General features: G+C 41.9%; 1 protein-coding gene across 3 annotated transcripts in view; it reads left to right on the top strand.

The window, feature by feature from the left end:
- MBOAT1 (membrane bound O-acyltransferase domain containing 1) overlaps window positions 1-27,846 on the top strand; it is a 1,680,446-nt gene that overhangs the window by 492,728 nt on the left and 1,159,872 nt on the right. For all 3 annotated transcript variants that reach the window (XM_044069118.1, XM_044069110.1, XM_044069126.1), the window contains exon 3: window positions 8,635-8,712. In XM_044069118.1, coding sequence (XP_043925053.1) covers window positions 8,635-8,712 — 78 coding nt within the window. The remainder of the gene's footprint in view (window positions 1-8,634; window positions 8,713-27,846) is intronic.

Here is a 27,846-nt window from a genome sequence, read left to right as displayed (position 1 = left end):
ATAGCCCAACTGTATCATCTTAAGAAATTCCCCTGGATTCAAATGAGTGTCTCAGTGTTGAATTCTTGAAAAAACTCTATGCCTGGCTCTTTTAAGCACACTAGTCATCCCATTTCTTTTACAAGACTATAAAGTCTAGCTTATAGTTGCTGAAAAACAGTACAAGATATAGGAAACCACCTAACTGAGCAAAGATTTTTATATCAAAACAACAAGCGTTATAAACATATCTCTGTTATTTATACAACAATCAACCTGTCAAATAAATCTTAATAACGTTGAATAATTATTGAAATAAGTACATAGTAAGAAAAGACAACCTTAATTATTTATAAAAGGTACAGCAAAAATTTGCTTCTAAGGAGGAAGTGGAGCCTGTATCATTAGATGTGAAATCAGGAGAAATTGCACAGCCAAATGGGGTAAAAACTATTGAACTGTTCAAGGATTTCCCTCTCCATCTTATCCCTCCCTGATAAACTGAATACTAACCCTAGTTCTCCCCTACGAATTTCGGACAATGTGAAGCAACAAATCGTTCAGACAAATTTCCCAGCTTAGAATGCAATTGGTTAGTATTGTCTGTTTTAACTAAATACATATATAAATGAAATGAGAATATAATGCAATTATACCTGAACAATCAAGAATAGGTGCTTCAAAAAGGTACAGAAGCACAAACAGAATCAAACATCAAAGCAAATAAGTAGAAATGGAAAGGTAAAAGAGTGGAATGAGGTCAAGAAGTTTGGACTGCAGGTTGGAGACTGACTGCATTTTCAGGGATTGATATCAGAGTACAGAAATACCGAAAGATTTCCCAGCTCATTCCCCTCTCCTCCTCCCACATAACACAAATACTTGCGAGAGATGCAGCTATTTAGCCAAACTGGAGGCTGAGCTCTCTCAACTCAGGACTGGCAAGACCAGACAGGAGGAGAAGGCAACTACACACACCACAAAACCAGCCTCACATAATGCTACCACTCCACTGAATCAAACACATAAACACACAAAGACATACTCGGAGGCTCTGAGTAAAAATTTACCTAAACAGCAGAGGCCTCCAAAGCAGACACCCAAACAACTGCTACCTCAAGACACCCCACAAGCAACACAACCACAAAAGCAGTGTGCAAAGCAGTCACAGCCCTTAAGGCCAAATACAACACCAAACATACTTGTCATAGGTGACTCCATAGTCAGACACACTGACGTCCCACTCACCAGGCTGAACAAGGAGAGGGTCACAGTAAGCTGCCTATCGGGTGCTAGAATCCGCCACATAACACAAGCACTCGGGTCACTCCACGGCAAGTACAAATATGACACAGTCATTGTCCATGCTGGTGTGAACGACCTGAGACGTACCTCCCTGGACTACATGAAAAGAGATATAGAGGAGCTCTCTGATTATGTAGCCCAGGCAGGTATGACCCTAACCCTGAGCAGTATCCTTCCTTCACCAAGAATGATGCCACAATATAGAGACAAGATGATCAGCTTTAACAATTGGCTTAATGTCTGGTGTCATTCAAAGGGGATCAGTGTCTGTCTGCCTGGGATGACATGCTTGACAAGCCACGCTGCTTCGCAAGGGACGGCTTGCACCTGTCACCCTGGGATTCGGATATTGGCTAAGGCTCTTGCCACCCCATAGTGCCTTTTTAGGCAAGGCTCAAATTCTAAACCTACCACCCTAGAAAACAAAAATGGGAAGAAACTGAGGGTAATGCTGCTCAATGCCAGAAGTCTAAATCTCAAAATGCACGCACTCGAGGCCCTTCTCAGTATGGAGAACATCGATGTCTGTGCTGTAACTGAAACCTGGTTCAAGGCTCCTGAGAGCACCCCGGCAATATTAGGTTTTACCTCATATCATGCGTTCCGCCCCAAAACCCGGACCACACCACAAAAGGAGGGTGTATCCATATTCATAAAGGATACCCACACCTCCAGGTTGGTGGCAACGCATCTAAGCGAAACCATCCAGGTGCAACTAACCATAGGCAAAACTGCTCTACAAATTGTAGCATGCTGCAGGCCACCCTCTCAAACTCAGGAAACCCACACAGCCTTCCTGAAGACACTGGAGGGTATAAATGTATCTCCAAACACCATCATATTTGGTGACTTCAACTACCCGAATATAGACCGGGAACATTACTCAAGCCCTAACTTTCTAGCCCAATGGTTCCTGGAGTTCATAAATTCAAATGCCATGGAACAGCTAGTCACTGTTCCCACGAGAGGAGAAAATATACTAGATCTCATTGTCACAAACATGGGGACAAAATGCTCCACACCGGAAGTATATCCCTCATTGGTGAGATCTGATCATAAACTAATCTCACTGGAAATCCACATCCCGCCCCCACCCCAAACAAAAAAGACCATAGTGAAGAACTTCTCTAAAGCAAACTTCACACTACTCAAGACTGCTGTGGTATCCTTCAAGGCCCCTGAGCCAGAGGAAACCACAACCCAAGCTGCGGAAGCCCTTACAAATGCCTTCTATGAACACCTCCAGGACTGCATGGATCAGGCAATCCCAAATAAAACCAAGACTCTTTCCACAAAGGGCAAACATCCAGTCTGGTGGACCCCAGCCATTAACAAACTTTACAATAAGAGGAGAAAGCTATTACATGATAGAACAAAATCCATAAAAGGGATGTCGCCCCTGATCATTATTAGTAAAAAATACGAGCACTCATAAAATCATCTAAGGCCAATTTTGAGAGAAAATTGCCATGGATTCAAAGGACAATCATAAGGCCTTTTTCAGCTATGTTAGGAACCTGGGTGGAAACTCCCAGATATGCTCAGAATTAGTCCAAAATGATACATAAATCACTGAACCCACAGACATTGCCAACATAGTGGCAGACAGGTTCAGTGCTAACTTCACCCCTCTCCCCTAAAGGAGAGATAACTATCCCAGCCGAGTGTAGCCTCCCGGACATCTCAAATGCGCAGGTGAAAGCTGCTCTCTCTAAAGCTAAAAACACAGCATCAATGGGACCGGATGGTGTCCCGGCTGTGTGCTACACGAGCTAAATGAGGAATTAAACCCGCACATAAGGCAGATGTTTAATCTCAGCCTTACCACAGGATACGTGCCCAAGGAGTGGCGTACGGCAACTGTGGTCCCACTCCACAAAGGTGGCGCCTCTGCGGACCCTGGTAATTACCGCCCATAAGCTTAACAAGTCTAGTCTGCAAAGCTATGGAGAGGATCATAATGGAGCTCATAAACAAAGATATAGGGGACTTGCAGACATTGGACCCGACCCAGTTTGGCTTTGTCAAGGGAAGATCATGCCTTTTGAACTTGGTCGACTTCTTGAAACAGTCACCAAGGCCATTGATGAGGAAAGGCAGTCCATACAGCCTACCTTGACCTTGCAAAGGCTTTCGACACAATACCCCACTCGGGTATTGTAGAAAAACTTACCAGCTTAAATGTAAACCCATATGTCACAAGATGGGTTGCAAACTGGCTTAAGGACAGAACTCACAGGGTTAGAGTTGCTGGCGCTGTGTCAGACTCCAAGCCGGTCACAAGTGGTGTCCCACAGGGCTCGGTCCTTGGCCCCCTATTGTTTGGCATCTACTTCTCAGAAGTACAGGCCAACATGGGAGGACTTTGGCTGACAAAGTTTGCAGACGACTGCAAACTGGGCGCCATAGTGGAAAGTGCATCGGACACGGATATCCTTCAGAAGGGACTCACGGAAACAGATAGCTGGTGCCAGAGCCATGGCCTGAAGTTAAACGCCAAAAATGTATAGTCATACCCTTTGGGAAAAACAAGGTAACCCCAAGCTACCATATAGGTGGCAATCCACTAAGCACAGAAGAGGTTATCAGGGACCTGGGGACCCAGGTTGACAGTGGCCTTTCTTTTGACACTCACGTTGCTAAAGTGGTTAGAAAGACCTTCTACATTGCCCACCTGATCATGAAGGGATTCACATCCAGATCTAGTGAGGTCATTGTTCCCCTGTACTCTTCACTTATCAGACCAATGATCGAGTACAATGCCCCATTCGGGCTGTATCTCACCCGACATCTGCAGCAATTGGAGAGACCCCAAAAGTTCCTCACCAAAAGGATAAAGGGACTCCAAAATCTGTCATATGCTGCCAGATTGAAGAAACTCCAGCTCTATTCAGTCGCATACCGTCTGCTCAGAGGTGACATGTGCCTGACATACAAGGCCATGTCCAACCCGGAATTAATGGACATGCTCCACCTCAAAAAATCCAAATCCACCAAAACCACTAGAGCAAGCGACTTAAACCTTAGCATGGATATAAATAGGACGTGCTGGAGGGATAGATTTATCACTCAGAGACTCCCTATGCTGTGGAATAAAATCCCAGTCCATGTGAGGCAGAGCACCTCGCTGACTCTGTTCAAGAGAAATCTAGACCTGTGGATGGGAGATCGTAGGTTTACCCCGGGAATCATCTCTGTGTCACTGCTGGACAGAGGCACAACAAACTAATGGGCACAGTATTTTTTCATATAAGGGGTGGCGTAAGCCACAAAAATTTGGGCTAGGCTTATAAATGCCTTGGGGCAGATAGCCTAGTATAAACCTATGAACCTATGAAAGGGACAAGGGGAGTCCTAAGTGAAAGACTTGCTCTGGTTGAGTTTTTAGTCAAGTCTAGAACAGACGCTGCTGTTAAAAGGGGGATAATTACCAGGGCATATAACATATTACATGATAACTATAAGAATCAATCAGAGGAGGTTAGAAAAGATTGGGAAGAGAGACTGGGAACAAGCAAATACCAATGGAACAATATGAGGACATATGCATGGGTCCCTAAGTATACAACAAAAAACAGGAGAGTTAGGATTTTTCTTGAATGCCTTTGCATAGGGATTTTTATACTCCAAGCAGACATCAAAGAATTTTTTATAAGATAGATAGCAAATATTGGAAGTGTGATGGGGAATAAAGAGGTAACTGGGAACATGCTTTTTGGAGTTGTAACAGGTTGTCAGATTTAAAAAAGTTATTACAGAGTACTCTGTCAGAAATATTGTGGGAGCAAATGGCTGTAACTAAGAAAATGATTCCTTTGAGCTGGGACAGAGGATCTGAATTGCCTGGACGTAGTAAGTCTTGATTAAGTTTAATTCTGATGGCAGCGAAAAAAAAGTAGTTAACCAAAATCTACAAAGCTGTATTTGAAGCACTGAATATTGTTAAAGAGATAAAAGAACTGGAAGAGGGGTCTTTAGAAAAGGGAAGGAGCAAATTACATAGGAATAAATGGAATTTTTGGGGACAATATGTCTAGAATAATACTCAGGAGGAGGAGGAGTGAGGTTTAAGGGGAAGATAGGACTTGATTGATTTATGTGATGGTGGACTGAAAGACAATTGTTATAAAGAAAGAAAACACGTAATGTGTGCAAATGTTACTATAGTTATTATAGTACTATGTTACTATATGTAGTTACTACTGTGTAGTTACTATGTTAATATAGTTCATTTTCTGTTAATCTATGTATGCCTGTATCTTAAGTGGTATTTTAATAAAGGTGCTAAAAAATTGAAGTTATAAACCTACTTATGAACAGATTGCACCCAGGTCTAGTGTTAGCAAGTCTTTGTTCACACAGGGTTAACTAAACAAAAGCTGAGCTGTCCATAGTAATTGTGCCTGTAAGGGCAGTAACCTATAGTGGCTAAATGGAATGCTGATATGTTATCAAAGACGGAAAGCAGTATCATCTGGAGAAATACAGTTAACAATCCCCCAATATCATCAAAAGGTTGCTATCCGTTTTGTTAGAATAAAGTAGATTTGTCCAGTACTGGTAGAGTGTGCAGCTGTTTTTGCTGAGTCTGCTGACACTTTTCTTGAATGTAAAAATCTTTCCTAAACAAAGAGAACACTTCTGTAGATTTAACTGCCCTGGGCTGTGCCTGCAAATCATCTGTTGTGATCAGTGTACTACCCAGGTAAACTAACTAAAGAAATAAAACTGCAGAGCCCTCAGGGTTGTCCAGCAGTAGGAGAACAGCAGCATTATGAGACAAATCCAATATAACATCATTATCTGCCATCCAACACAGTCTATCCATTGCCTCCTTTGGGGTTGTGATGTATAATGTTTACAAATAGGAGTGTGTCAGTATGGTTTGTGATACTTAGGCATAATGATGTAGAGCAAAATATGTGAAGCGTAATGTTTGTAAACATGAACTTGTTAATGCAGTTAGATTACATTTACATAAATGTAAATTTGCCTATGTGACAAGTGAAAATTCAAGTGAAAATTCAATAAAGGTGGTTAAAAAGAAAGCATGCCTGTTCCCCTGTAATTAACCAGGAGTGTAGTGACAAAGTAACAGTTTAAATCTCAAGTGAATCTGTCTGCAGAGCTTACATCCTGGTTTGAATGCAGACCGCTTCTTTCAGGATTCATCAGAGTTACTGTTATCAAAGAAAATGTGAACCCCTTTATACTGTGTGATCTTCCCTGGTTTATGCTAAACGACTCTGTACTTCATGTGCATGTATGCAGGCACTAGAGTATTTCAGATGTTGCACACTGTTTACTTAAATAAGTTTGAAAAAGAGGAAATAAAACAAATCAAATTTACTGAGGCAGTGTGACATTGCAAGAGAATGAACAGTGAACCCACGCAGGACTGACCTTTGGTCAACTGGTACCCTAGGCAAAAGGTCTCCATAGCACCACCCTGTGCCCTCATCCTGGTTTAATTACACCATCTAGATTACTGGAAAATCACCCCTGCTAGTGCGGCACCTTAGGTTGCCACCTAGTTGGCCTGTGCCTAAGGCCGGCTATGAACCCACTTGGGCAGCAGCCCAGCACTAACTTCTACCTTTCACAGTAATTTTAAAGCCAAACTTCAGTAGTGTTTTACTATATCAGCAACATTTGCCAAGTGCCAAAGATGCCATGCTGTGTTTTTTTTTATATTTACTTTTGCAGACACTACAGAATTCCCATTGTTTACTTAGACATCCATAAATCAAAAAAGGAAGGGAAAACAAGATCACTGAACAGTTGATGTGTTGTCACTGCAGGTAACAGACATCCCCTAAGCAACAAACTGACAGTGATACCCAGCAGTTGAAAGTAGGGCTTAAGACACAGTGCAGGTACTGATTGTTCCTTGGGACCTGGTGACTATAGTGACATACACTATTGCAGGTGGGGGCCTTGCAGTTTATTTCACTGTAGATTGGGTTATGGCTCTTACTGACAGTCACATGCAGAGTACACATAACATAGACAATATGTTATGACTTCCCTGAGGCTGTTCACTTTTACTGTCAGTCAATTGGTTTTGGAAGTAGAAAGCTTGAACTCTGAATGCAGTTAAAATGAAACCTGATTACACATGCACATAACAGTTTGCAATAGGTCATTTAACTTAATTCCTCATTTAGCTCATGTAGCACACAGCCGGGGACACCATCAGTCCCATTGATGCTGTGTTTTTTAGTTTTTAGAGAGAGCAGCTTTCACCTGCGCATTTGAGAGAGGTGGAGGCTAGGCTAACGGGCTTGTATCTTCCTTTAGGGGGGAGGGAGGAGGGGTGACTGAACCTGTCTGCCAATGTGTTAGCAATGTCTGTGGGTTCAGTGATTTTTTTTTTTTTTGACTATTTTGAATTTGAGCATATTCAATTGTGTTTCCCCCCAGGTTCCCTGAAAACTTCAGGAAGGCTGTGTGGGGTTCCTGTTTCATGTAGTCCAGGGAGGTACTCTCTCAGGTCGTTCACACCGGAGTGACCCGAAAAGCTTGTTATGTTATGGATTCTTCTCACCCGATAGGCGGGTGTCTTGAGGTAGCAGTTGTTTGTGTCTGCTTTGTTTGGCCCTCTGCTGTTTAGGTAAATTTTTCATCCTGAGTTGAGAGAGCTCAGCCTAGTTTTGCTAAATAGCTGCATCTCTATTCTCTTGTGTATTTATGTGGGGAGGAGGAGGAGGATCTGTGTGAGGCACATATACATCTTTGCCTCAATTTCAGATTCACCAGCTGGACAGAGAGGAGATTAACTAGAATAATATTGGGAAATCCTTATTGAAAACAACACAGCAAACAAGGCGCACTCCAACTTCAGTAGAAACAGCAGTTGAATATAACCAAGTTCTACACCTGTAATTATTAGCCCCACACCTGTAATTATTTATATTTCTTTCCGTTTTTTTCTTCTGCGGTAAAATGAAAACATAAAAAGCGTATTTTAATGGAACCAAAAAGTAATTAGTAAAAATCTGAGTATGCATGTACTCACATTTGCTCTATGCTTGAATCTTCTAATGGCAAGCCATGCTTTATACAGATGGTGGGACATAACTTCAACATTAGGGAGAGTAGGACAGAGTAACAGGAAGATGGGGAGCTGCATTGGAAAGTAGATTTTTGTCAGGCTGAAACTGTATCTCATGCTTTGATTCTCCTGTAACTGGAAGGCTTTGTAAAAATATATCTTTTTGTTTAATCTTCCACACTTAATGATTTGTTGTGAAGACTGTTTATAAGGTGCATCTCATTGTTGTGCATTTAACTATGAATGCTCTTTTTCAGTCAAGAAATAATATTTATCCCATTTTGTTTTTCTCACAGGTATTCCTTGCATATTTTTATACTGGTATTATCATGTTACTTCATCTTGAACAAAGCCAGCATCACAAACATACACAGGTAATGTTATCAATTGTGGATTACCTGTAGACAAGGTAAAGAAATGACAAGATGAAAGATTTAATGTGATATGATGAACTGGATAATATTAAGCTCCCTGTAAAAGAAAAAAAATAGTGTTAAAGTACATATTTAATTTATACACAGAATTAATCCTTTATGGAATTTTACTGGTTAAACATGCATCTTCTGTGTTTACTAGAAGGATGTGAGTAAAGTCTTAAGTTTTTAGTGTAGTTTTTTAAGATGCACTTGTATCAAGCACTAAAGCATAACTTAGCCTGTAGTTTCTCTCTCTCTCTCTTTCTCACATACACACGTTTAACATTTAAACATTCATACAAAAAGCATTAGCATTCTCTTACCCCTAAAATTCTAACACTTTACAACCCAAGTGTAAATTAAATACAGTATAACCTAAATTAAATGTCATGTAGCTGGTGCACATCATTAAGGCTGTGAACTATTACTGAGCTGTTTCCAGTGCCCCAGGGTTTGATTCCCTCAACATTCATTTGCCTGTGTGACTTTGAGCAAGTATGGGCCGAGTCTGAAAAAGCTCCCCGGATGTCAGTCTTTTAGCCCATAGTAAATAAAGTAAAATAAATCAGTAACATAAATTCTTGAGCTGAATTTATGAGGTGAACAGTTCTTCCAGTGCAATAAAATCATTAGCTATTTGTCATAGAAAAGAATGGTAATAATATTTCATGCAAGTGTAATAAATTTAATTCTTGAACATTTAATACCATATATGCAGTAAAAATGGAATACCACACTTTGTTATTCTTTAACCAGTGTTTAGCTCTTTCCCCAACTTAATTTTGTAATAAAATATAGCCAGCAAATACAAAATGAAGACCAGTATTTCACTTACAATTCCAGCACTGAGCTGATGGAAAAGGAACCATCTTTCTAAACATAAAAGAAGTCCTATTTATTTTGAAGCAAATACATATTTCTGTAGCCAGCCTCATATGAAATTCAGTAATAGTAATAATTATTAATAATAACAATAATAATAATAATAATAATGATTCTCAAAGACATTCAGTAATATTGACAACAACATGTATAGTCTTCTTATCCATAATTGAGAATGGGTCTGTTTGTTTGTTGGAATAATTTTATACAATTTATATTTCTTTCAATCAAATTTAACTAATTATCATTGCTTTGCTGAACAATGTAAATGGAATGCTAATGTTTATAAAATCAGTATAATTTAAGTGATTCTTATCTGTTGGTGTAGAACCAAGAGAAGCCTAATTATTGATGGTAGACATTTTAATAAATTTTGCAAAATTGTGTACCAGAACACCCAACAGTGTTTTATAGAATCCTGTGTGGACTTTATATAACCCCTAACTTTTTAGTTATATCATTAATTTTCTGAAGCATAGGCTTGTGAAATTCCTACGCTCTTATTTGCTTTTTTTTTTCAAAATTACATGAATTTTAATATTTTTTCTTGAGTAAAAAGTACCTGGAAAATTGATTTGTAAGTTTGATAAATATCTGATTAATTTCTTTAAAATCATTAATCATGTTATCTTGAGTAGTATATTTAAAGAAATTAGTTTAGCTCTAGCTTACTGATGGATTTTATTGTCCAGAAATTTTCGTAACTTATCCATGTTCTAATATTTTAAATTATTCATAAATATCTTATAATATGAAGTTAAACATTATTCCTTCTTCCTTTGAAAAATCGGTGACTATGAAGCTTATTCATTATGATATGAATTAATAAATTGTAGGTGATGATTAATTATATTTTCCTGCTGCTTAATCACATTATCAAATCTGATTTGATGTGATCTAGAATAAATGCTTTTTATAATTGACAGGGTCTATGGCCTCATGATCCACACCACTGCTTCCAGTTAATGTTGCCAGTACAAGCTTTAAATATGCATCTCTGGTACCAAGTACTATGCGAGAGGTAACCGGCCTTGCGTTTGTGTTATTTCCTTGGGTAATTGCCAACCCCTAACATACCCTGGTAAGCTTTACTTGGCTAGATGCAAAGCAGAGCTAGAACCACTGTGTCTTCTGGATCTCATCAACTTTGTTCGCACTTCATGCCTCCTGTGCTATCTTAACAACAGTAACTGAAAACTTGTCCAAAATTATTTATCCACACAACACATGTACATAGCAGTCTCTGGGAATCAGAAAGGGGTACTGCTGGTGGTTAACCTTAGCTTGGATGTTTTACCACTGGTGGTTACTCTTTCGGATTCAGAGATGGACTTATCACAGTACTTCTATGGAGTTTGTAGGAGCACCGAAGTGGGCGGTCTCTCTGGCTTACCACAGATGTTAATGAGGCATTCCAGGGAAGTGGCATATGATACTGAGTTATGTACTCTGTCCCAGAAATACCTGTGTTAAGTGTTTTACATACCCAAGCATTCTGCAAAGTCAGACTAATTAGCAAATATCATCTGTTAGTCGTATTCCTTCACAGATCGGCCAGCATTTTTTTCTTAATTTCTGCAATTCAGCTAGTTAATAGAAAAACAGGGTTTGCATCAACAGACATTTTCTGAGGAATAAGAAACATGAAACTTCAGTGTCTGGCATTTTGACTGACTGTAATCTTCGGGGGTTTTGCTGTAAAATAGTAAAAAAAAAATGATGGGAGACAACATTGTAAACATATCTGATGAAGTTGAGGAAGTTCTGCAAAATCGGAAACATCTGATCCAAAATACCAACATCTCTGGTGCTTACCTGACACTGTCACTGATTGCACAGCTTTCTCTTCACACTGCAGACACTTTCAAATTTGTTGATTTGCTCTGTCCCACCCATGAACTACCTGATTCCCTGCCTAGGTAGATTGTGGGTAGGATGGAGTCAGAAGCCAACAAACTGAGTGGCCAAGTCTACAACACTTGTTTCCTCCTAGGTGTTGCAGCTGCTATATCTTCAATAGAGGTACTGTGTATTCATATTGAAAAAGTGCCCTTGCCATAGCTAGCACTCTTGACTAGAGACTGCCTAGTTTGCCTTTGTACAAGTCTGGCCATGGGTGTGCAACTGAACATACTATGTTCTCACCTTTCCTAGGAATGGAAGGTTAAGGATAACTTGAACATTTTCCAGAGTGTGCAAATCTAAAGATTATTTTTTAAGGATATAAGTTATTATTCCATCTTTAATTTATATAGACATCCCCACCTTTAGTGAGTTTCACACAGTATAGAAAATGATTAGGCCCAAAGACTTTGGGTAGGGCATCATTTGATGTATAGGACTATGATCCAGTGCACATTGATTTGATTGAACAGCTAAAACTACATCAATGACGCCTTCTTTTAGTCAAAATAATCAAACTTGGCCCAGCAGAATCCAGGACATGTTGCAACTGCACCAGTGAAATGCTTAATAAGTGCTACTTATGGAAGGGAGCATCTGATCAAGACAGTCTTAGTTGCAAGTAATTGTGGTGAGCATTTTCACGCCTTGAGAAACTTAATTCTGTAGGAGCACTGAGAAGCGCTGGGCTTGCAGACTGTAATTACTATACTGAAGAGTATGACTAAATGAAGCAAAGCTATTGTTGGATAGTAAATCTGCATTTTCTTAGATTAAATACTTGACTGGAATGCAGCATTATGAGTATCTAGTGTATTCTTCTTAAGCTGGTGTAACCTCCTCATTGCACATTCAAGCATGCATTGATGCCTGCATAACTCATGAGCTTCTAGTCATGCTGATAATCCCCAGCCATGATAGGCAAAGAGTAGACATGGTCTTGGGCAGTGATCTCCAGAACCCTAGTAATCAGTCAGGTAAAAGCCATGGTTAGGAGCTCTGCATCGTCAGCACTGTACTGCCTAAGGAACCAGTTCAGTAAGAGAATCAAAACATTAGTAGTAATGTTTCACAGTTCCCTGAACCCAGCCAGCTCATTGTCAGGTAGTAAACTGTGTGGGAGATCAGAGAGGCAGAGAGAGAGAGAGAGAGTATGCGAGTGTGTGATTATGCGAGTGTGGTGTGTGTGTGTGTGTGTGTGTGTGTGTGTGCGTGTGTGTGTGTGTGTGTGTGTGTGTGTGCGTGTGTGTGTGCATGTGTGCGTGTGTGTGTGCCTGTGTGTGATGGAACACATGGTGATCAAACCACCAGCTTAGACATAAGTGCCTGCTGCCAAAGTACTTAACCTGAGGAGTGTGCAGTGTATATGGGTCACAGAAAAAGTTACTTGAGTGAAGCCACTGCTTTCCATAAATTGAAAAAAATCCCATGGGTGGTTTTATAGACTTAACAGCAAACCAATTATTAAATTAATCCAAGATAATCCTTATTGAGTAACCCATGGCTGGGTCAGTGTTGCAAAAAAAGAACCTGAAATTTTTTGATGTTATGTTAGAAGGATGTTTAATAAATAGTACTTTAAGGTGGTATTTTTGTGCATCCTCCATAATACATATATTGTATCTGAGTTCACCAGAGCTTCTGTTTATCACATGACATGAGGTGTATACCCCATTTTATACATCCTCCAATTTTTAAGGGTAAAAAATGCAAATGTTGATGAAGAGTACGCCAAGTATTCATGCTCTATATTACATTGAGTGATGCATGTCAGTCTTACCACTATACTATATATATATATATATATATATATATATATATATATATATATATATATATATATATATATATATATATATATTGTGGTGTATTTAATTCAAAATGAAAACTTTTTGCACATTAAAAATGTTTTGCATAGTGCAACTTTTCAGTCCTTAGAATCTCTTTTAACTCTGGAACAGTCCATACATCTGCTTTGTTTCTTTAGTGGTCCACCATATATAGAAACTTTAATATGACTGTTCACACTGGACATCTGATCTTGATTTTGAGACTGTTTTTCCTGCACTTGAGGTTCATCTGGAGAAACTAATTTTTGAGAGTCTCTATCTGCAATTTTTTTCCAACATTTTTATTAAATCCCATTTTAGACTGTGACATAGGTAACTTACATTAAAAGAAAAAAAACTTTACTGGCATTTTTCAAGCAGTATACATTGACTATCTTTTTTTTGCATAGTTTGATGCATTTGTGTTGTACTCATATACCCATTTTTCTTATCAAACTTGATGGTACCTTAGACTGTCTTCAGACATGAACTTTAGTGTGCACGTCTTTGTGGAATTTCTTTCATTCAGACATTACAACTTGACGTCCCTTTTCCATTTGCATAGTAGTATAAATACCACATTGGTTCTACCATGAAAAGAGGCCACTACCTAGGTGGGCTAACCCAGTTAATAAAGGATAAATAAAGTAAATAAATGTTTGGACATATCTTTTTGCACCTTTATAAATAATACCCCTAAGCCATAGGAAACAGGTCAGTTTTCTTTTAGGATAACAGCATCTTACCATTCTGACTGACATTTTCTTGAACACCTTTATTTTGCTCACATTCTAGTATTCAGCTGGAACATGTATAATTAGTTGTTTTGCATTTGTTACCAATCCATCAACCATCTGGCATATTCATTCCGGGGGCTGGAACCAGGGTATTCTGTGGCAAGGCAAGAGTCCTATGGCCCATTCATTCCTGCTTGATAACCCCATTAGCCTGCCATATCCCAGTGAGATTCCGGTGGTAGGGATTGGGGCAGCTTGCTGATCCTGGGAGGTGTGGCCTACCCTTTCCTCCTGGAAATCCCCACCCACAGCACTCCTTTGAGCCTGCATTTGCTACCCCACAAGGAAGGTGTGCCTCCACACAAAGAGTGGGATGAGTTGTAAATCCACTGAGTAGACACCTAGTACTTAAACTGTATGTCATTCATGTGGTGAGACAGAGCCACCTCCCCACCTCAGAATGGGTGAGCCTAGCAGAAGTTGATTGTACTCAGCCTCCTCCTTCCAGTCCCTACAGGTATTCAAGACACTAGTCAAAATCTTGTCATATGCAGATTCTCAGGCTACAGCTTGCTCTTACAGATTTCTAAGAGGCATAGTTATTTCAGACAGTAAAAGATACAGACTTTTTATTACAGGAGTAGTTATCTCAGACAGTATTCGATACAAACTTTGCAGTCTGCTCTAAAATCCTGTACAGTTTATCTGTCTATATATCTTTCTTTATTAACCAGGAAAGTCTGGTTGGGATTGACCACTTTTCAGTGGTGGCCCAGGGAGAAGAGCTCTCTAGTTATTACAGATATAAGTACAAAGAAAACTACAAAATACATACATTAAGTAACAGTAGGAGTTTTTCATTGTACAGGGAAGTGTCTGTGTGGTCTGACTTAACCTGTAATTAGACAGATTGGTAGATAAAATAGATAGCTAGACAAGCAGACAGACAAACAAATCAGTTGTTAATGATGTTTATAAGAGGGCTGCCATGCCCACCTTTCTTTACCTATTATTTTCTTAAATGGAGAGTGAGAGTGGATTGATGGGGCTTGAGCCCTTCCATTCCACTTCACAGCTAAGTTGGCCTCCTTGTAGACAGTGTCAAACTGAGAAAGCCATTTGACTAGACATATTCTGACTTTCAGGAGATTGATATCAAGATTTGGTCTCCTTGATTATAGACATGTTTACTGTTTCTCTGGATTGATCCCATACTCCAAAGGGCTGTTTTTTAACTTGTTTTGAAGTACTGCTTGCCTCAATACTGGAGTCTTCTCAACTCTGTTAAAGGAGGCCTTAGTGAGCCCAATATTGAAGAAGCATTTTCTTTACATTAATGACTTGGGCAGTTGCTGCCTTATCTCTAACCTACAGTTAACTGGAAATGTTATTGAGAAGGTTGGTTGTACTCAGCTTGAAACAGTTCTTCATGAAACCCATGTTCTTGATCTGTTCTAGCTTGGTTCTAACACTAGACTTGGTGCTGATGCCTGTTTCTCTTCAGGCTTTTGTATTTGCGCAATTGCTTGGAATTTTTTTGGACATGTTTTCAGTTTATTTGACAAGAATGAGTCATGCATTTCAGACTTGCGACTCATAGTATATTTGCTCTTATTTAACTTGAAAATTTGCTATCTTGATATATACTACAACTGCATCAATCTTTGCTGTGCTGTTCTTTTGTCTGACCCTTCACTAAAAATTCATTAATTATGTTTTTCAATGCATTCCAAGCCTTCTTGTACTTGGAACAGTTTTTTGGAACACTTCTTGTTCTGTGATGATCTAAATGAAAGTGTAAGAAATACTTACCTTTCTAGTGACTCCCTAAATGTTCACAGTTTGGGCTTTGCTCTACATTTAATTGACAAATCCCCAATTTACATTTAGTAATGAGGAAGCTTAGAGTCTGGCATTTTGGAGACTACTACTTCAACTGCAAGTAAAGGATAATGCGTTCTCTTAATCCCTTTGTTCAGAGCTTGTGGATCTTGTCTTTTTGAAAAACTGGCCATAGCATTCACCCGTTTTGTTGAATAATTGCTTCTTTTTCTTTCTTGAAAAAATGTTTACGTTTTTAACATATAAATAGAAGTACATTTAATACAGCTGTAAATAGCAACAATACAGTTGCAACAAAAAGAAACCTTTCTATGTGAAGTTGTTCTATTTCGCTGTTCATTCTTACTGATGGGTTTGGAGCTGATCCTTGGCTCCGAGTCGGTCTTCTACAAAGCTCCAGGTCTTCAGACAGCTCAAGGCCAAGTCCCTATCCCATGATGCACCTTGAGTTACCCCAGATCTACTTTGCCACTGCAACAGATCGGATGATGTTCTTCGTGTTTCACTGTTGCAGTCCTCAGATATGGGTTATCCGGCTCCTGGTAGCCCTCATTCGGCCCAAATACCAGAGTCCTTGGTATATGACGTCAGCATCCGCAAGTTGTAAAACTGATGTCAGTATGTCAGGTATAAAGGGAGGCAGCTGACTCCATTTCCGCGGAGCCCGAAGCAGATGCAATTCGCACTAGTGCCGGTTGGCCGTTTACCTTCGTTTCGCTTTCCAACTACAAGCTGAAGATGCCTTCAGATAAGTACCCCACTGGGGATCCTCTTTTCTTGCTTTTCTTGCTTTAACGAATGTCAGATAAAGTTAATAACTGTCTTGCTTGTGGAAAACAGATTCCGCACCGTGATTTCCATTCCTATTGTATAACTTGTTTGGGCCTTGAGCACGACGTCCCTGACTGTGATCTCTGTGCTTCCTTTAACCCGCGTACCATACGCCGTAGAGCTAGGATTTTGTATAAGCATTTCGGAGTCTGGCCTAAGTTCATTGGTATGGCGTCTTCTGGTCTCCCAACTTCGGATATTCTTAGGAAACGCAAAGACAAGGACCGCAACAGGCCTAGGGTAACTCTACTGATGATGCGTTGGTGAAATTGGTCATCAGCACAGCAGTAGTCAGTGAGGGGCTTTCGCAGCCCCTGCAGTCCGCAGATTTTTAGCTGCAAGCCTCTGCCGAGGCCTTTATGGAGTCCTCCATGCCGCAGGCTGCTATTTTGTCTTCAGACCCTCCGCTTGTCGCCACCTCAGATGGGTCCGGAGCTGCTTTGCAGGCACCGGCTTCTGATGCCTCTTCTTTTCGATATGAGACCAGAACCAGACCGACTACCTTAGCTCAGACTTCTGCAGTTGCTAGGTCTCCCGAGTCCCTCCGGATTGCTAGTAAACCTTCCAGCAGCAAACCTACTCACAAGCAGGCATTGGCCTCCCCTCCTGTACCTCAGTCCCAGTTGGTAAAGATGGCTGGTGATCTTCCTTCCCTGATTAGGGGCTGTCACCCCCCCCCCTTCAAAGAGGGCTAGGAAATTATCTCCTGATGTTTTGTGTGTTTCAGATTCTGAGATTTCCAGTATGACTACTGGTGAAGAAGGAAATTCTCAACTTTTTTCTGGCTTTGAGGATTTTGATGCTGAGGACTCTATCCCCTTCTGCCTCTCCTCTAGAAGATTTTTCCTTTGGGGATACTTTGAATACTCTTAGGGAGCATTTTCAATGTGAGTGTCAGGATTTTCCACAGTCTAAGAAAAAATCAGGGAATTTTTAGATTTGCCACAGCATAAGCCTCTGGCTATACCTCCAGTTTTGGAAGTTGTGGATGATGTTTTCATGGAAAATTCGTTAACTCCTAATTCTGTTCCTCCTGCCTCCAGAAAACCAGATAGATATTACTGGGGTCCTGAATCTCATCAATTCCTTTTTAGAAACCCTACTGCTGATCCAGAAATTATTTCTCTAGGCCCCAAAGGTGTTAAGGCTACTATTGCTAGAAACCCTGTGCCTTCTGATAAGGAATCTATGGCCTTGGACAGGTGGGCTAAAAAAGTCTATACTGCTGCAACTCTTGGCATTAGATCCCTGAATTGTCTTTTTCACATGCTTAAGTATCAGCAGCATACGTTGGAGGCTATTAAGGCTAAACTTGGAGATATTCCTTCCATGATGGAAAACAAAGATTTACAAGACTTGCTGAATTCTGCCACTTTAGTTAATAAGCATTCATTTCATTGAGGTTTTGACATTTTGGAGGCTTCCTGCAGAGCAGCAGCCACAGGTTCCATAATTAGAAGACATGCTTGGCTCAGGGAGCAGCCTTTTTCTGAACTAGTTAAGTCTAAATTGCTGGATGTTCCTTTGCACAAGGACAACCTTTTTGGTAATAAGGCTGAGGAGATACTGAAAAAGTTGGAGGATAAGGCAAAATCTATGCAAGCTGTAAAAGATTTCCTTCAGGTTCAGCCTCCTTGGTTTAGTAGGCATTATCCTTCCAATAATTGATCTTTACCCGATCCTGGCAGGTAGAGTTGCTCTAGGCCTAGGGGTTTCAGATCTTCCATAGGGCAGGCTTCTGCCCCTCAAAGGGCTAAACAATGGCATTCTTCTTCTGCTAAATCGAGGAGTTCTAAGCCAGCTTCCCAAAGCAAGCATTCTCAATGACTCCGGCCTTCTTGTGCCTACCTCTGCAGACCCTGGGTTTCGTTTGAGGGGAAGGTTAGCCAGGTTCGCAGAGGTATGGTCTACCATCACAGACGACAAATGGGTGCTCAATATAGTAAACCAAGGTTACAAGTTTTACTTTCACACCTTCCCTGTTTTACAAGGGTACCCAGACATACCCAAAACTCTCAAGGCAGAGGTAGAAACTCAAATTTCTTCTCTACTGACTGTGGGGGCCATAGAGCCAGTTCCTGCAAATCAGGCAGGCCTAGGTTTTTATTCAAGGCTTTTTCTGGTACCCAAGAAAGGGGGCACCTGGCACCCTATTCTGGATCTGTCCATTCTAAACACTTTTCTGGTGATTCCCAAATTCAAGATGTTCACCCTTCAACAATTACTACCAATGCTGGGCAAGGATTCATGGCTGGTAACTTTGGATCTCAAGGAGGCTTGTCTGCACATCTCAATAAGGGAAAGTTGCAGGCAGTTCCTTCGCTTCAGGGCTGGGGAGCAACACTTTCAATTCTCTGCATTGCCCTTTGGTTTATCTACTGTTCCCAGAGTTTTTACAAAGTGCCTGGCTCCAGCCATTGCTTTTTGCAGGCAGAGAAACATTTAAAATGTATCCTTACCTGGACGACTGTCTCATTCAAGCAAACTCCCCAGAACAACTAGAAAAGGATTTGGATTTCATGAAGAACATTCTCACCTCTTTGGGTTACACTCTCAACGAAACAAAGTCAGAGTTGGTTCCTTCAAAGGAGATTGTTTTCCTGGGAGCGAGTCTTTATACAGTCACGCAGATGGTATTCCTTACTCAACAGAAGCAACAAGTTCTTTCCGCTTACTTCACGAACTTGGCAAGCATGACCCAGCTCTCTGCAAGGCAGTTCCTGCAAGCACTGGGGTTCATGGCTTCATGTGTTTTGATGATCCCATATGCAAGGCTGCATATGAGAAAACTTCAGTGGTACCTAAAGAACCTTTGGTGTCAACACACACAGGACTTGGACTTGATTCTGTCCCTGATTCCCTCTCTGCAAATGGATTTCCTCTGGTGGGCGACAGCCCACTGCCTGCCAGTCAGACTCTTACCACAGACGCCTCAGATGTTGAATGGGGGTGTTCGTCTGGAGGGCAGGGGCATACAGGGGACTTGGAGCACCCAGCAGATTCATCTGCACATAAACTTAAAAGAATTGATGGCAGTGCAGCAGGCCTTGCTGGCTTTCAAGGACCTACTCTACCCTGGGACTCTGCTAATCAGGACAGACAATGCCACAGTCATGTGGTACATCAACAAGCAAGGGGGGACTCACCCCTTGTGCAGACAAAGCATATGAGACTATGGTCCATAGCAGCATCCATGGGCTTACATCTAATAGCCCACTATCTTCCAAGGAGGCTCAACTCCTTGGCCGATCATTTGAGCAGACATGTTCTGGATCCTCATGAATGGCAACTGAACAGGGACATTTTCCATCGCATCACTCATCATTGGGGAACCCCACAAGTGGATCTTTTCTCCTCTCACACCAATCATCTTCTTCCAACCTTCTTCACCAGGGAGTTTCACAACAAAGCTTGGAGGGTGGATGCGTTGTCCTTCCCATGGACACATCTCTGTTTATGCATTCCCTCCTCTGCCTCTTCTTCCCAGAGTGCTGCTAAAGATAAGGGACGAAAAAACAAAGGATATTCTGATAGCTCCAGATTGGCCCAGGCAGCATTGGTATTCCCTCCTTCACAGCCTTTCCCAGGCTCAGCATTGGCATCTTCCTCTGGTACCAGATCTGTTGGTTCAGGGAGGGGGAAAGTTTCTTCAAACTCTGCATTTAACTGCCTGGCTAATACCTTAAATCTTTCCCAACAAGTGGTTGAAGTTTTTCATGAGGCCAGGAGGTCTAGCACAAGAAAATCCTATGCAGTTAAATGGAAGAGATTTTGCTCTTGGATGCTAGCTAAAGGAGAAGACTCTACTCATCCTTCTCTTTCACTCATTCTTGACTACATAGCAGGATTGCTTAATGGTGGACTTTCTTTTTCTTCAATCAAAATTCATGCTTCAGCAATTTCGGCTCATTGTTCATTTGAGCAACCCATTTTTTCTCACCCCTTGATGAAACAGTTCCTGAGGGGAGCTAGAAATCTTAGACCTCCCAGAAGAGCTCCTACTCCTGCTTGGGATCTTAATTTTGTCCTGGAAGAACTTACTCTGCCTCCCTTTGAACCAGCTGCTTCTGCAGATTTGAAGTTTCTATCCTGGACGACTGCTTTCCTTTTAGCTATTACTTCAGCTAGAAGAGTATCTGAGCTGCAAGCCTTAATGGCAGTAGAACCTTTCATCATTTTTCACTCTGATCTGGTTTCTCTGAGAACCAATTCCTCCTTTATGCCTAAGGTAGTTTCCAGTTTAACCCGTAACCAGTTTATTCATCTGCCTACTTTTTTCAACAATCCCCAAAATAAAGGGGAAAGGATTCTGCACTCTCTTGATGTGCATAGACAGCTGAGATTTTACTTAGACAGGACTAAATCCTTTAGAAAATCTGAACAGTTATTTGTTAGTTTTGCTCCTGGGGCTCAGGGTAAAGCTATTTCAAAACAAGTCATATCCAAATGGATTGCTCATTGTATTCACTTTTGTTACCTGCATCAAGGGAAGGTTCCCCCTCGGGGTATTAGGACCCATTCTACTAGAGCAGCCTCTACCTCTGCAGCCTTTCTGAGAGATGTACCTACTAAGGACATTCTGGATGTAGCTACTTGGTCTTCTGTCCATACTTTCACAAAGCATTACAGTCTACCTTTGTTTTCTAAATCCAGGGCTGGTTTTGCCTCTGCAGTTTTGCAGGGCCTCCTTACCAACCCTTAATCTGTGATCCTTCCTCCCCCCTTTGTCTTCTTTCTGGGCTTTGGGAATCAACCCATATGTAAGGACTGCAACAGTGAAACACGAAGAACATAGTACAGTTGTGTACACTTACCATAAATGTAGATGTTCAAGTGTATTCATTGTTGCAGTCCTGGTTTCCCACTCTCCATTCCCCCTTTTTTCCTAAGGCGCAGACTATGGATTTTTATTTTTTGTGTGACGTGTATGTGTCCAGGGTGTTACCATTCCTGGATTAGCCTTCTTTTGGGGGCTCCTGACAGTTAAGGCAAGAAAAACTGAGGAAATGGCGTTGGCTGCCTCCCTTTATACCAGACGTACTGACATCAGTTTTACAACTGACGGCAGCCGACGTCATATACCAACGACTCTGGTATTTGGGTCAACTGAGGGCTACCGGGAGCCGGATAACCCATATGTGAGGACTGCAACAGTGAATGCACTCGAACGTCTACATTTATGGTAAGTGTACAAATTTGTCTTACATTTTCATAGTTAGTGATAGTTATTCTTAGTTATAATCTTAGATATTAGTAGCTTAATATTTGATAGTTCTCTTTCTCCCTTAGGCCTTCGTTTTTTTTTATAGGCCTTTAGTATTCCCTTCTTTCTTTGGTGTGCCTTTTAAAAAAATATTAGCATAGTGTTATATAGCTTTGTAGGGTTTAATAAGCTTATATAAACATTAGACATTGTGTGTGTCTGTGTGTGTGTGTGTGTGTGTGTGTGTGTGTGTGTGTGTGTGTGTGTCTGTGTGTGTATTTAGATAGTTATAGTTATAGTTAAACTACATTAATACCTTTTCATCCCATTTGCTTTGTTTAAGGGCTAATTTCTGTACTTTAAGATTGCTAAAGTTTCTGTGTGTGCATTCTTCTTTGATGCTACAGTTTGTTAGTGTATAGTTAGATATTTTTGGTTCTGTAGCATTTAACATGACTGACCAAGAAAATGACAAACATCCCAAGTCTGGGTTTAAGAAATGTCCAAAGTATGGACAAAAAATGTCAGTGACAGATAGTCACGTAAATTGTGTTTACTGTCTTGGAGCCTTGCACTTGCAAGAGAGCTGCTCTATTTGCCATTTTTTTCTAGCAGAGTTTTACATGAGAGAAAAAGAAAACTCATTGATAGAGGACTTTTAAAATCTTCTTTTCAGGAAGTTTTGAGTGACCAGGATAAATCTAGCCAGTCTCTCAAGTCTTCAAATTCTTCTAAGGCTTCATCCACTGATGTGACAAAATCTAAAAAAAACGACGTCGGCTCCTCAGCCTTCGGAGCCGAGCGTCCTGTCTTTTCAGAGCCATTCCCCAGTCCTAGAACTGGTGTCCGAAGTAGTAATGTCTCCCATTCTCCAGTTGGTACCACCCTCCATTCATTCATCTCTGTCCTCGATCAGCCTATCCAATTTGGATGTGGATCTTGTGGTGCAGAAGTTGTTACAGACACCGGCGTTTGCTAAATTTTTATCAGCTCCAACCCAAGTAGTTTTGGAACCGAAGACTGGTTATGCCATCGACTTCTTTTCCTACTCTGAGCCATACCGATCCTTCAGAGATGGAGGAGTTGGACCTGATGATTGTTGAGCCTTCTTAGCAGACATCTGCTTCCAGTGTCATCGGTTCCATTTACTTGGACTTCCTCGGCGCCTATCGAGGAGTCTAGGAGCCGACACTCTCTGGTCTGGTCCGGGGAGGGTAGTCGGACTGACCTGTCGGTTCTGATTTTGCCTCTCGGGGCCTCGGCTTGGATGAGTTCGGCTCCTACCTCTGGTTCAGAGCCCACTGTTCCGGTGCCGAGGGGATCGGTTGTTTCTTCGGATCCAGTGGTCCCTTCTCATCAGAGCAGAGGTGCCTTTGAAGCCATGCCCCCAAGACATCTACAACTTCAGGTCCAAATACCTTCTCCCCAAAAGCGCCTGTGTCCACTTCTGCCTCATAGATCCCTTTAAAGAGTAGAGACCCTGAGCCTCAGGAAGCCCCACTGGATGGCCCCTGCTCTTCAGAGACCTCACCAGAAGTTCCCACTGATGAGGTTCCCAGGAAGAGAATTTGCAAGAGGAAGCATCTAGACTTCCCACAGGAGTCTCTCAAGTCTGATACCAAATTAGATGAATCAGAAGGGTCCCCATGGTCCTCCTCTGAAGATATCTCATTTGCAGAGATATTAGAAATCCTTAAACAAAGGGGTGGCTGGAAGTCCACCAACCCTACTGAAGATGAGTCGGTTCTCTTGAAGGCTTTCAGGTCTCAACCCTCCACCTCTTGGGTGTCTCCACCCTTCGATGAGCTCATGGAGCTAGTCTCACGAAGGGTGTGGGTGTCTCCGGACACCATGGAGCCTGTCCCTAGGAGGCCCAATAAATTTATTTCTGCCCCTCAGGATAAGTCCTTTTTCACTAAGGGAGTGCCAGTTGATGTCATGGTGGTGGCGGCAGCCACCAAAAAGGAGATGTCAGAAACTTCTTCCTCTGTCCATCTTCCTAACAGAGACTCTAGGATCATGGATAGATACGAGAAGCACACGTACAGTTCAGCGACTTTTGCCATGCGTTCACTGAACTGTCTCACACATTTTACGAGACTGCAAATAGACCTCCTAAAAGAGCTTGAGGATACTCTTCAGGGTACAGTAGCTGCAGGAGCTTCAGACAAAGTCGCCTTCCAGCTTGCTACCATCAATTCCATAGTGAACTCGTCCATGCGTCTCATTTCATATGCAGCTGATGGAACGAGTAGGGCAGCAGATACATGAATTGCTCTCAGGAGGCACTCCTGGATGCACTTGTGTTCCTTCGTGGAGCCCTTTAAGTCATCATTTGTCAACACCCTTTTTGATGGCTCGTCCCTTTTCAGGCCCAAAGTTAAGGAAACTTTGACCAGGTGTGAGCAGGAAGGAAAGACTCTGATGTCGGAGTCCATTTTTACACCCCTACTAGGCCCTACCCCATGGGTGAAAAGGGAGGAAAGATGTGGTTCCGAAAAGCCCAAGGATCCTTTCTGGACACACGTGGTGAACCCCCCCCACCAGGGGCAGAGGAGGGAGCAATAGTGGAAGACGACGCCCTCACGGCAGAGAGGGTCTGCAAAACCAGGGTGACAGAGACCAGTTCTTTGGGAAGCCCTACCAGTGCTCCAGAAAGGAGGCCCAACTGTCCTGCTCTGGAGGCAATCGGGGGTCTCTTATCTTTGTATCCAGACACCTGGCTCAAAATAACAAATGACAACTGGGTACAAAGTATAGTTTCCAGAGGATATTGCATTCCCTTTGCCATTCCCCCTCCATTGACAACAAAAATCCCATTCATCCCACCCAGTTACAGGGAACAGGCAACAGCAGAGAAAGAGTCATCCAACCAGTCCCAGCAGACCAGACAGGATTCGGAACTTACTCAAGATTATTTTTAGTTCCAAAAAAGATAGGAGACTGGAGACCTATTTTGGACCTCAGCAGACTAAACAGATCTGTCAAAAAAGAGAAATTCCAGATGGTCACGCTTCAGTCGATACTTCCCTTCTTAGGGAAAGACAATTGGATGCACTCAATAGATCTACAAGATGTGTAGTACCATATAAAAATGGCCAGACTATCCAGGGATCATCTGCACTTCTGGCTGGGAGCCAGTCATTACCAGTTTTGAGCCCTGCCCTTTTGTCTCACTACAGCCCCCAGAGTGTTCACCAAATGTATGGCCGTGGTCGCGGCTCACCTGAGGCATTTAGGATTCCAGGTGTTTCTGTACTTAGACGATTGGCTCCTCACTGCCACCACCAGGCATCAGCTAATACAAGCCAGGGACACCACTCTTACTCTTTGCAATCATCTGGGCATTACCATAAATTCAGAAAAATCTGCCTTGTTGCCATCTCAACCTATCATTTTTATCAGAGCAAAATTGGACACCACCACCACCACTTTAAAACTTCCAGCAGGAGGAGTTTTACTACTTCGTCAGCAAGTCCAGAACATCATTTCTAGAGACAAGGCTCCAGCATCAGAAGTGCTAAAGTTGTTAGGCATGATGGCAGCTGCAATAATAGCGATACCATTGAGTCGCATGCACATGCGGATTCTACAATGGCTGCTATTCACTCAGTGGTCTTATCAAGAGCTCCCAGTGTCTCATCTCATAATTGTGACAAACACATGCAAAAAGGATCTTCGGTGGGGGTTGACCTCTTTTCAAGTAACGATAGGTCGTCCTTTTATCCTGCCCTCACCAGCGGCCACAGTGACCACGGATGCTTCCCTGATAGGTTGGGGGGGGGGCATTTTCAGGGAAGAACAGCCCAAGACACATGGACCGAACAGGAGACACATCTACATATCAATGTCCTGGAGATGAGAGTGGTACTTTTGGCGTTGCAGTACTTTCAGGACTCTCTCCCTCTGGGGACAGTTGCCATTCAGACGGACAACATGTCAGTGGTCTGGTACCTGAACAAACAAGGAGGAACCAGGTCCTATTCCCTTTGTCATGGGGCCCTAAGAGTATGGCAGTAGGCTACATCCACCCAGCACTTTCTGATAGCAATGCACATCCAGGGGAAATCCAGCGTGATTGCAGACAAACTGAGCAGGACAATTTTGTTGCCTCACCAATGGTCCCTCAAAAAAGAGATGATAGAGAGAATATTTTGCAGGTGGGGACAGCCTTGCTGCGACCTTTTTGCTTCCCACATGAACACAAAATGCAGAAGCTACTTTGCCCTGATTCCCCCTCCGGGAGATTCCCCAAGGGACGCACTTCTACACGATTGGCCTTCGGCTCTCCTCTATGCATTCCCACCTATTCCCTTGATACCCAATGTATTACAGAAAGCAAAAGCCCTGGGAAGGACCATCATTCTAATAACCCCTTATTGGCCTCGTCAGATTTGGTTCCCCTTCCTTCGACTTCATATGTTGGAGGAGCCATGGATTCTGGACCCAGTTTCAGACCTTCTGATGCATTCGTCGGGGACTCTTCATCCCTCACTTCAGTCCTGAAAATTGACAGCTTGTCTGCTCCAATTCCCAACATAGCCAGGTTCCATACCTCTCAAAGGAAATGCAGCATATTTTAATATCCTCTCATAAATCCTTTACTAGGAAGTTGTACCTTAGCAAATGGAGGAGATTTTCTATATGGGCTTCTCAGAATAACATTGATCCCTACCAAGCCCCCATTTCCACTATATTATAATTTTTGGCTATGCTTTTCAATAAAGGAGCTGTGGCAGCTACAGTTTGGGTACAACTTGTCACCATCTCTAATTTTCACCTTGGCTTTGATGGATTGAACATAATGTCACACAAGCTATCCAAATCTTTTCTCAAAGGGACCTTCCACCTCAGACCACCAGTGAAATCCCCTTGTACCCCATGGAACCTACATTTTATGCTTTCACGCATTACTCTCCCACCTTTCAAGCCAGCTTCCTCATGTGATTTGAAATTTTTGTCTTGAAAGACCATCTTTTTAATAGCCATCATGTCTGCCCATAGTGTTTCAGAGCTACAGGCCTTGTCCATAAAGCCTCCATGTTTGATTTTTCATGCTAACAGAGTGTCCCTGCGAACAAATCCTTCATTTTTACCTAAAGTTTGTACTGAAGCTAACCTTAACCAAATCATAGATTTACCAGTGTTTTTCCCCAAACACACCAACAGCTTAGAGTATACGCTGCACGAGCTTGATGTTCATTGATAGCTCAGATTTCACCTGGATAGAACCAAAGAGTTCAGAAAATCAGAACAACTTTTTGTTTCCTTTTCAGAGTTTAGGAAAAGTATGCCAGTGGCAAAACAACACTATCTAAATGATTATCTGATTGCATCACCTTCACTTATTCAGCTGCCAATTTACCTTTATAACACAAAATTAAGGCTCATTCTACCAGAGCAGTGTCTACATCCTCTGCTTTTTCTGCTAGGCTTCCTATAGACAACATTTGTGCAGCAGCCACTTGGTCAAGACCTCATACCTTTATCACTCATTACAAAGTTGATAAGGCCTCCAGGGACAGGGCCTTCTTTGGTTCTACTGTCCTGAAAAACATACTCCCGTGAGCCACCCGAGAAAGATGGTCCTTGGGATGCTACCCATCTGTAAGAATGAACGGTGAGATAGAACAACTTCATATAAAGAAGTTATGTACTCACCGTAATGTTTCATGTGAGTTGTTCATCTCATCTTCATTCTTACTTTCCACCCTCCTACCCCCTCCAAAGTTTTTCCGAGGACCGAGATACTAGTTTTATCATGGTTGCTCAGTCTTTTTACGGGTTTTCCGTAAAAAAGTGATAGAATGGCACATGGTATTGTAAGACGCAGCAAACAAGATCTGAGGTAACTCAAGGTGCATCA

This window comes from Protopterus annectens, chromosome 1.part0, assembly GCF_019279795.1.
Source record: "Protopterus annectens isolate FY-2018-M chromosome 1.part0, PAN1.0, whole genome shotgun sequence".
In the NCBI taxonomy this organism is placed as follows: Eukaryota; Metazoa; Chordata; order Ceratodontiformes; family Protopteridae; genus Protopterus; species Protopterus annectens.
This window is presented reverse-complemented; position numbering and strand designations above follow the sequence as displayed.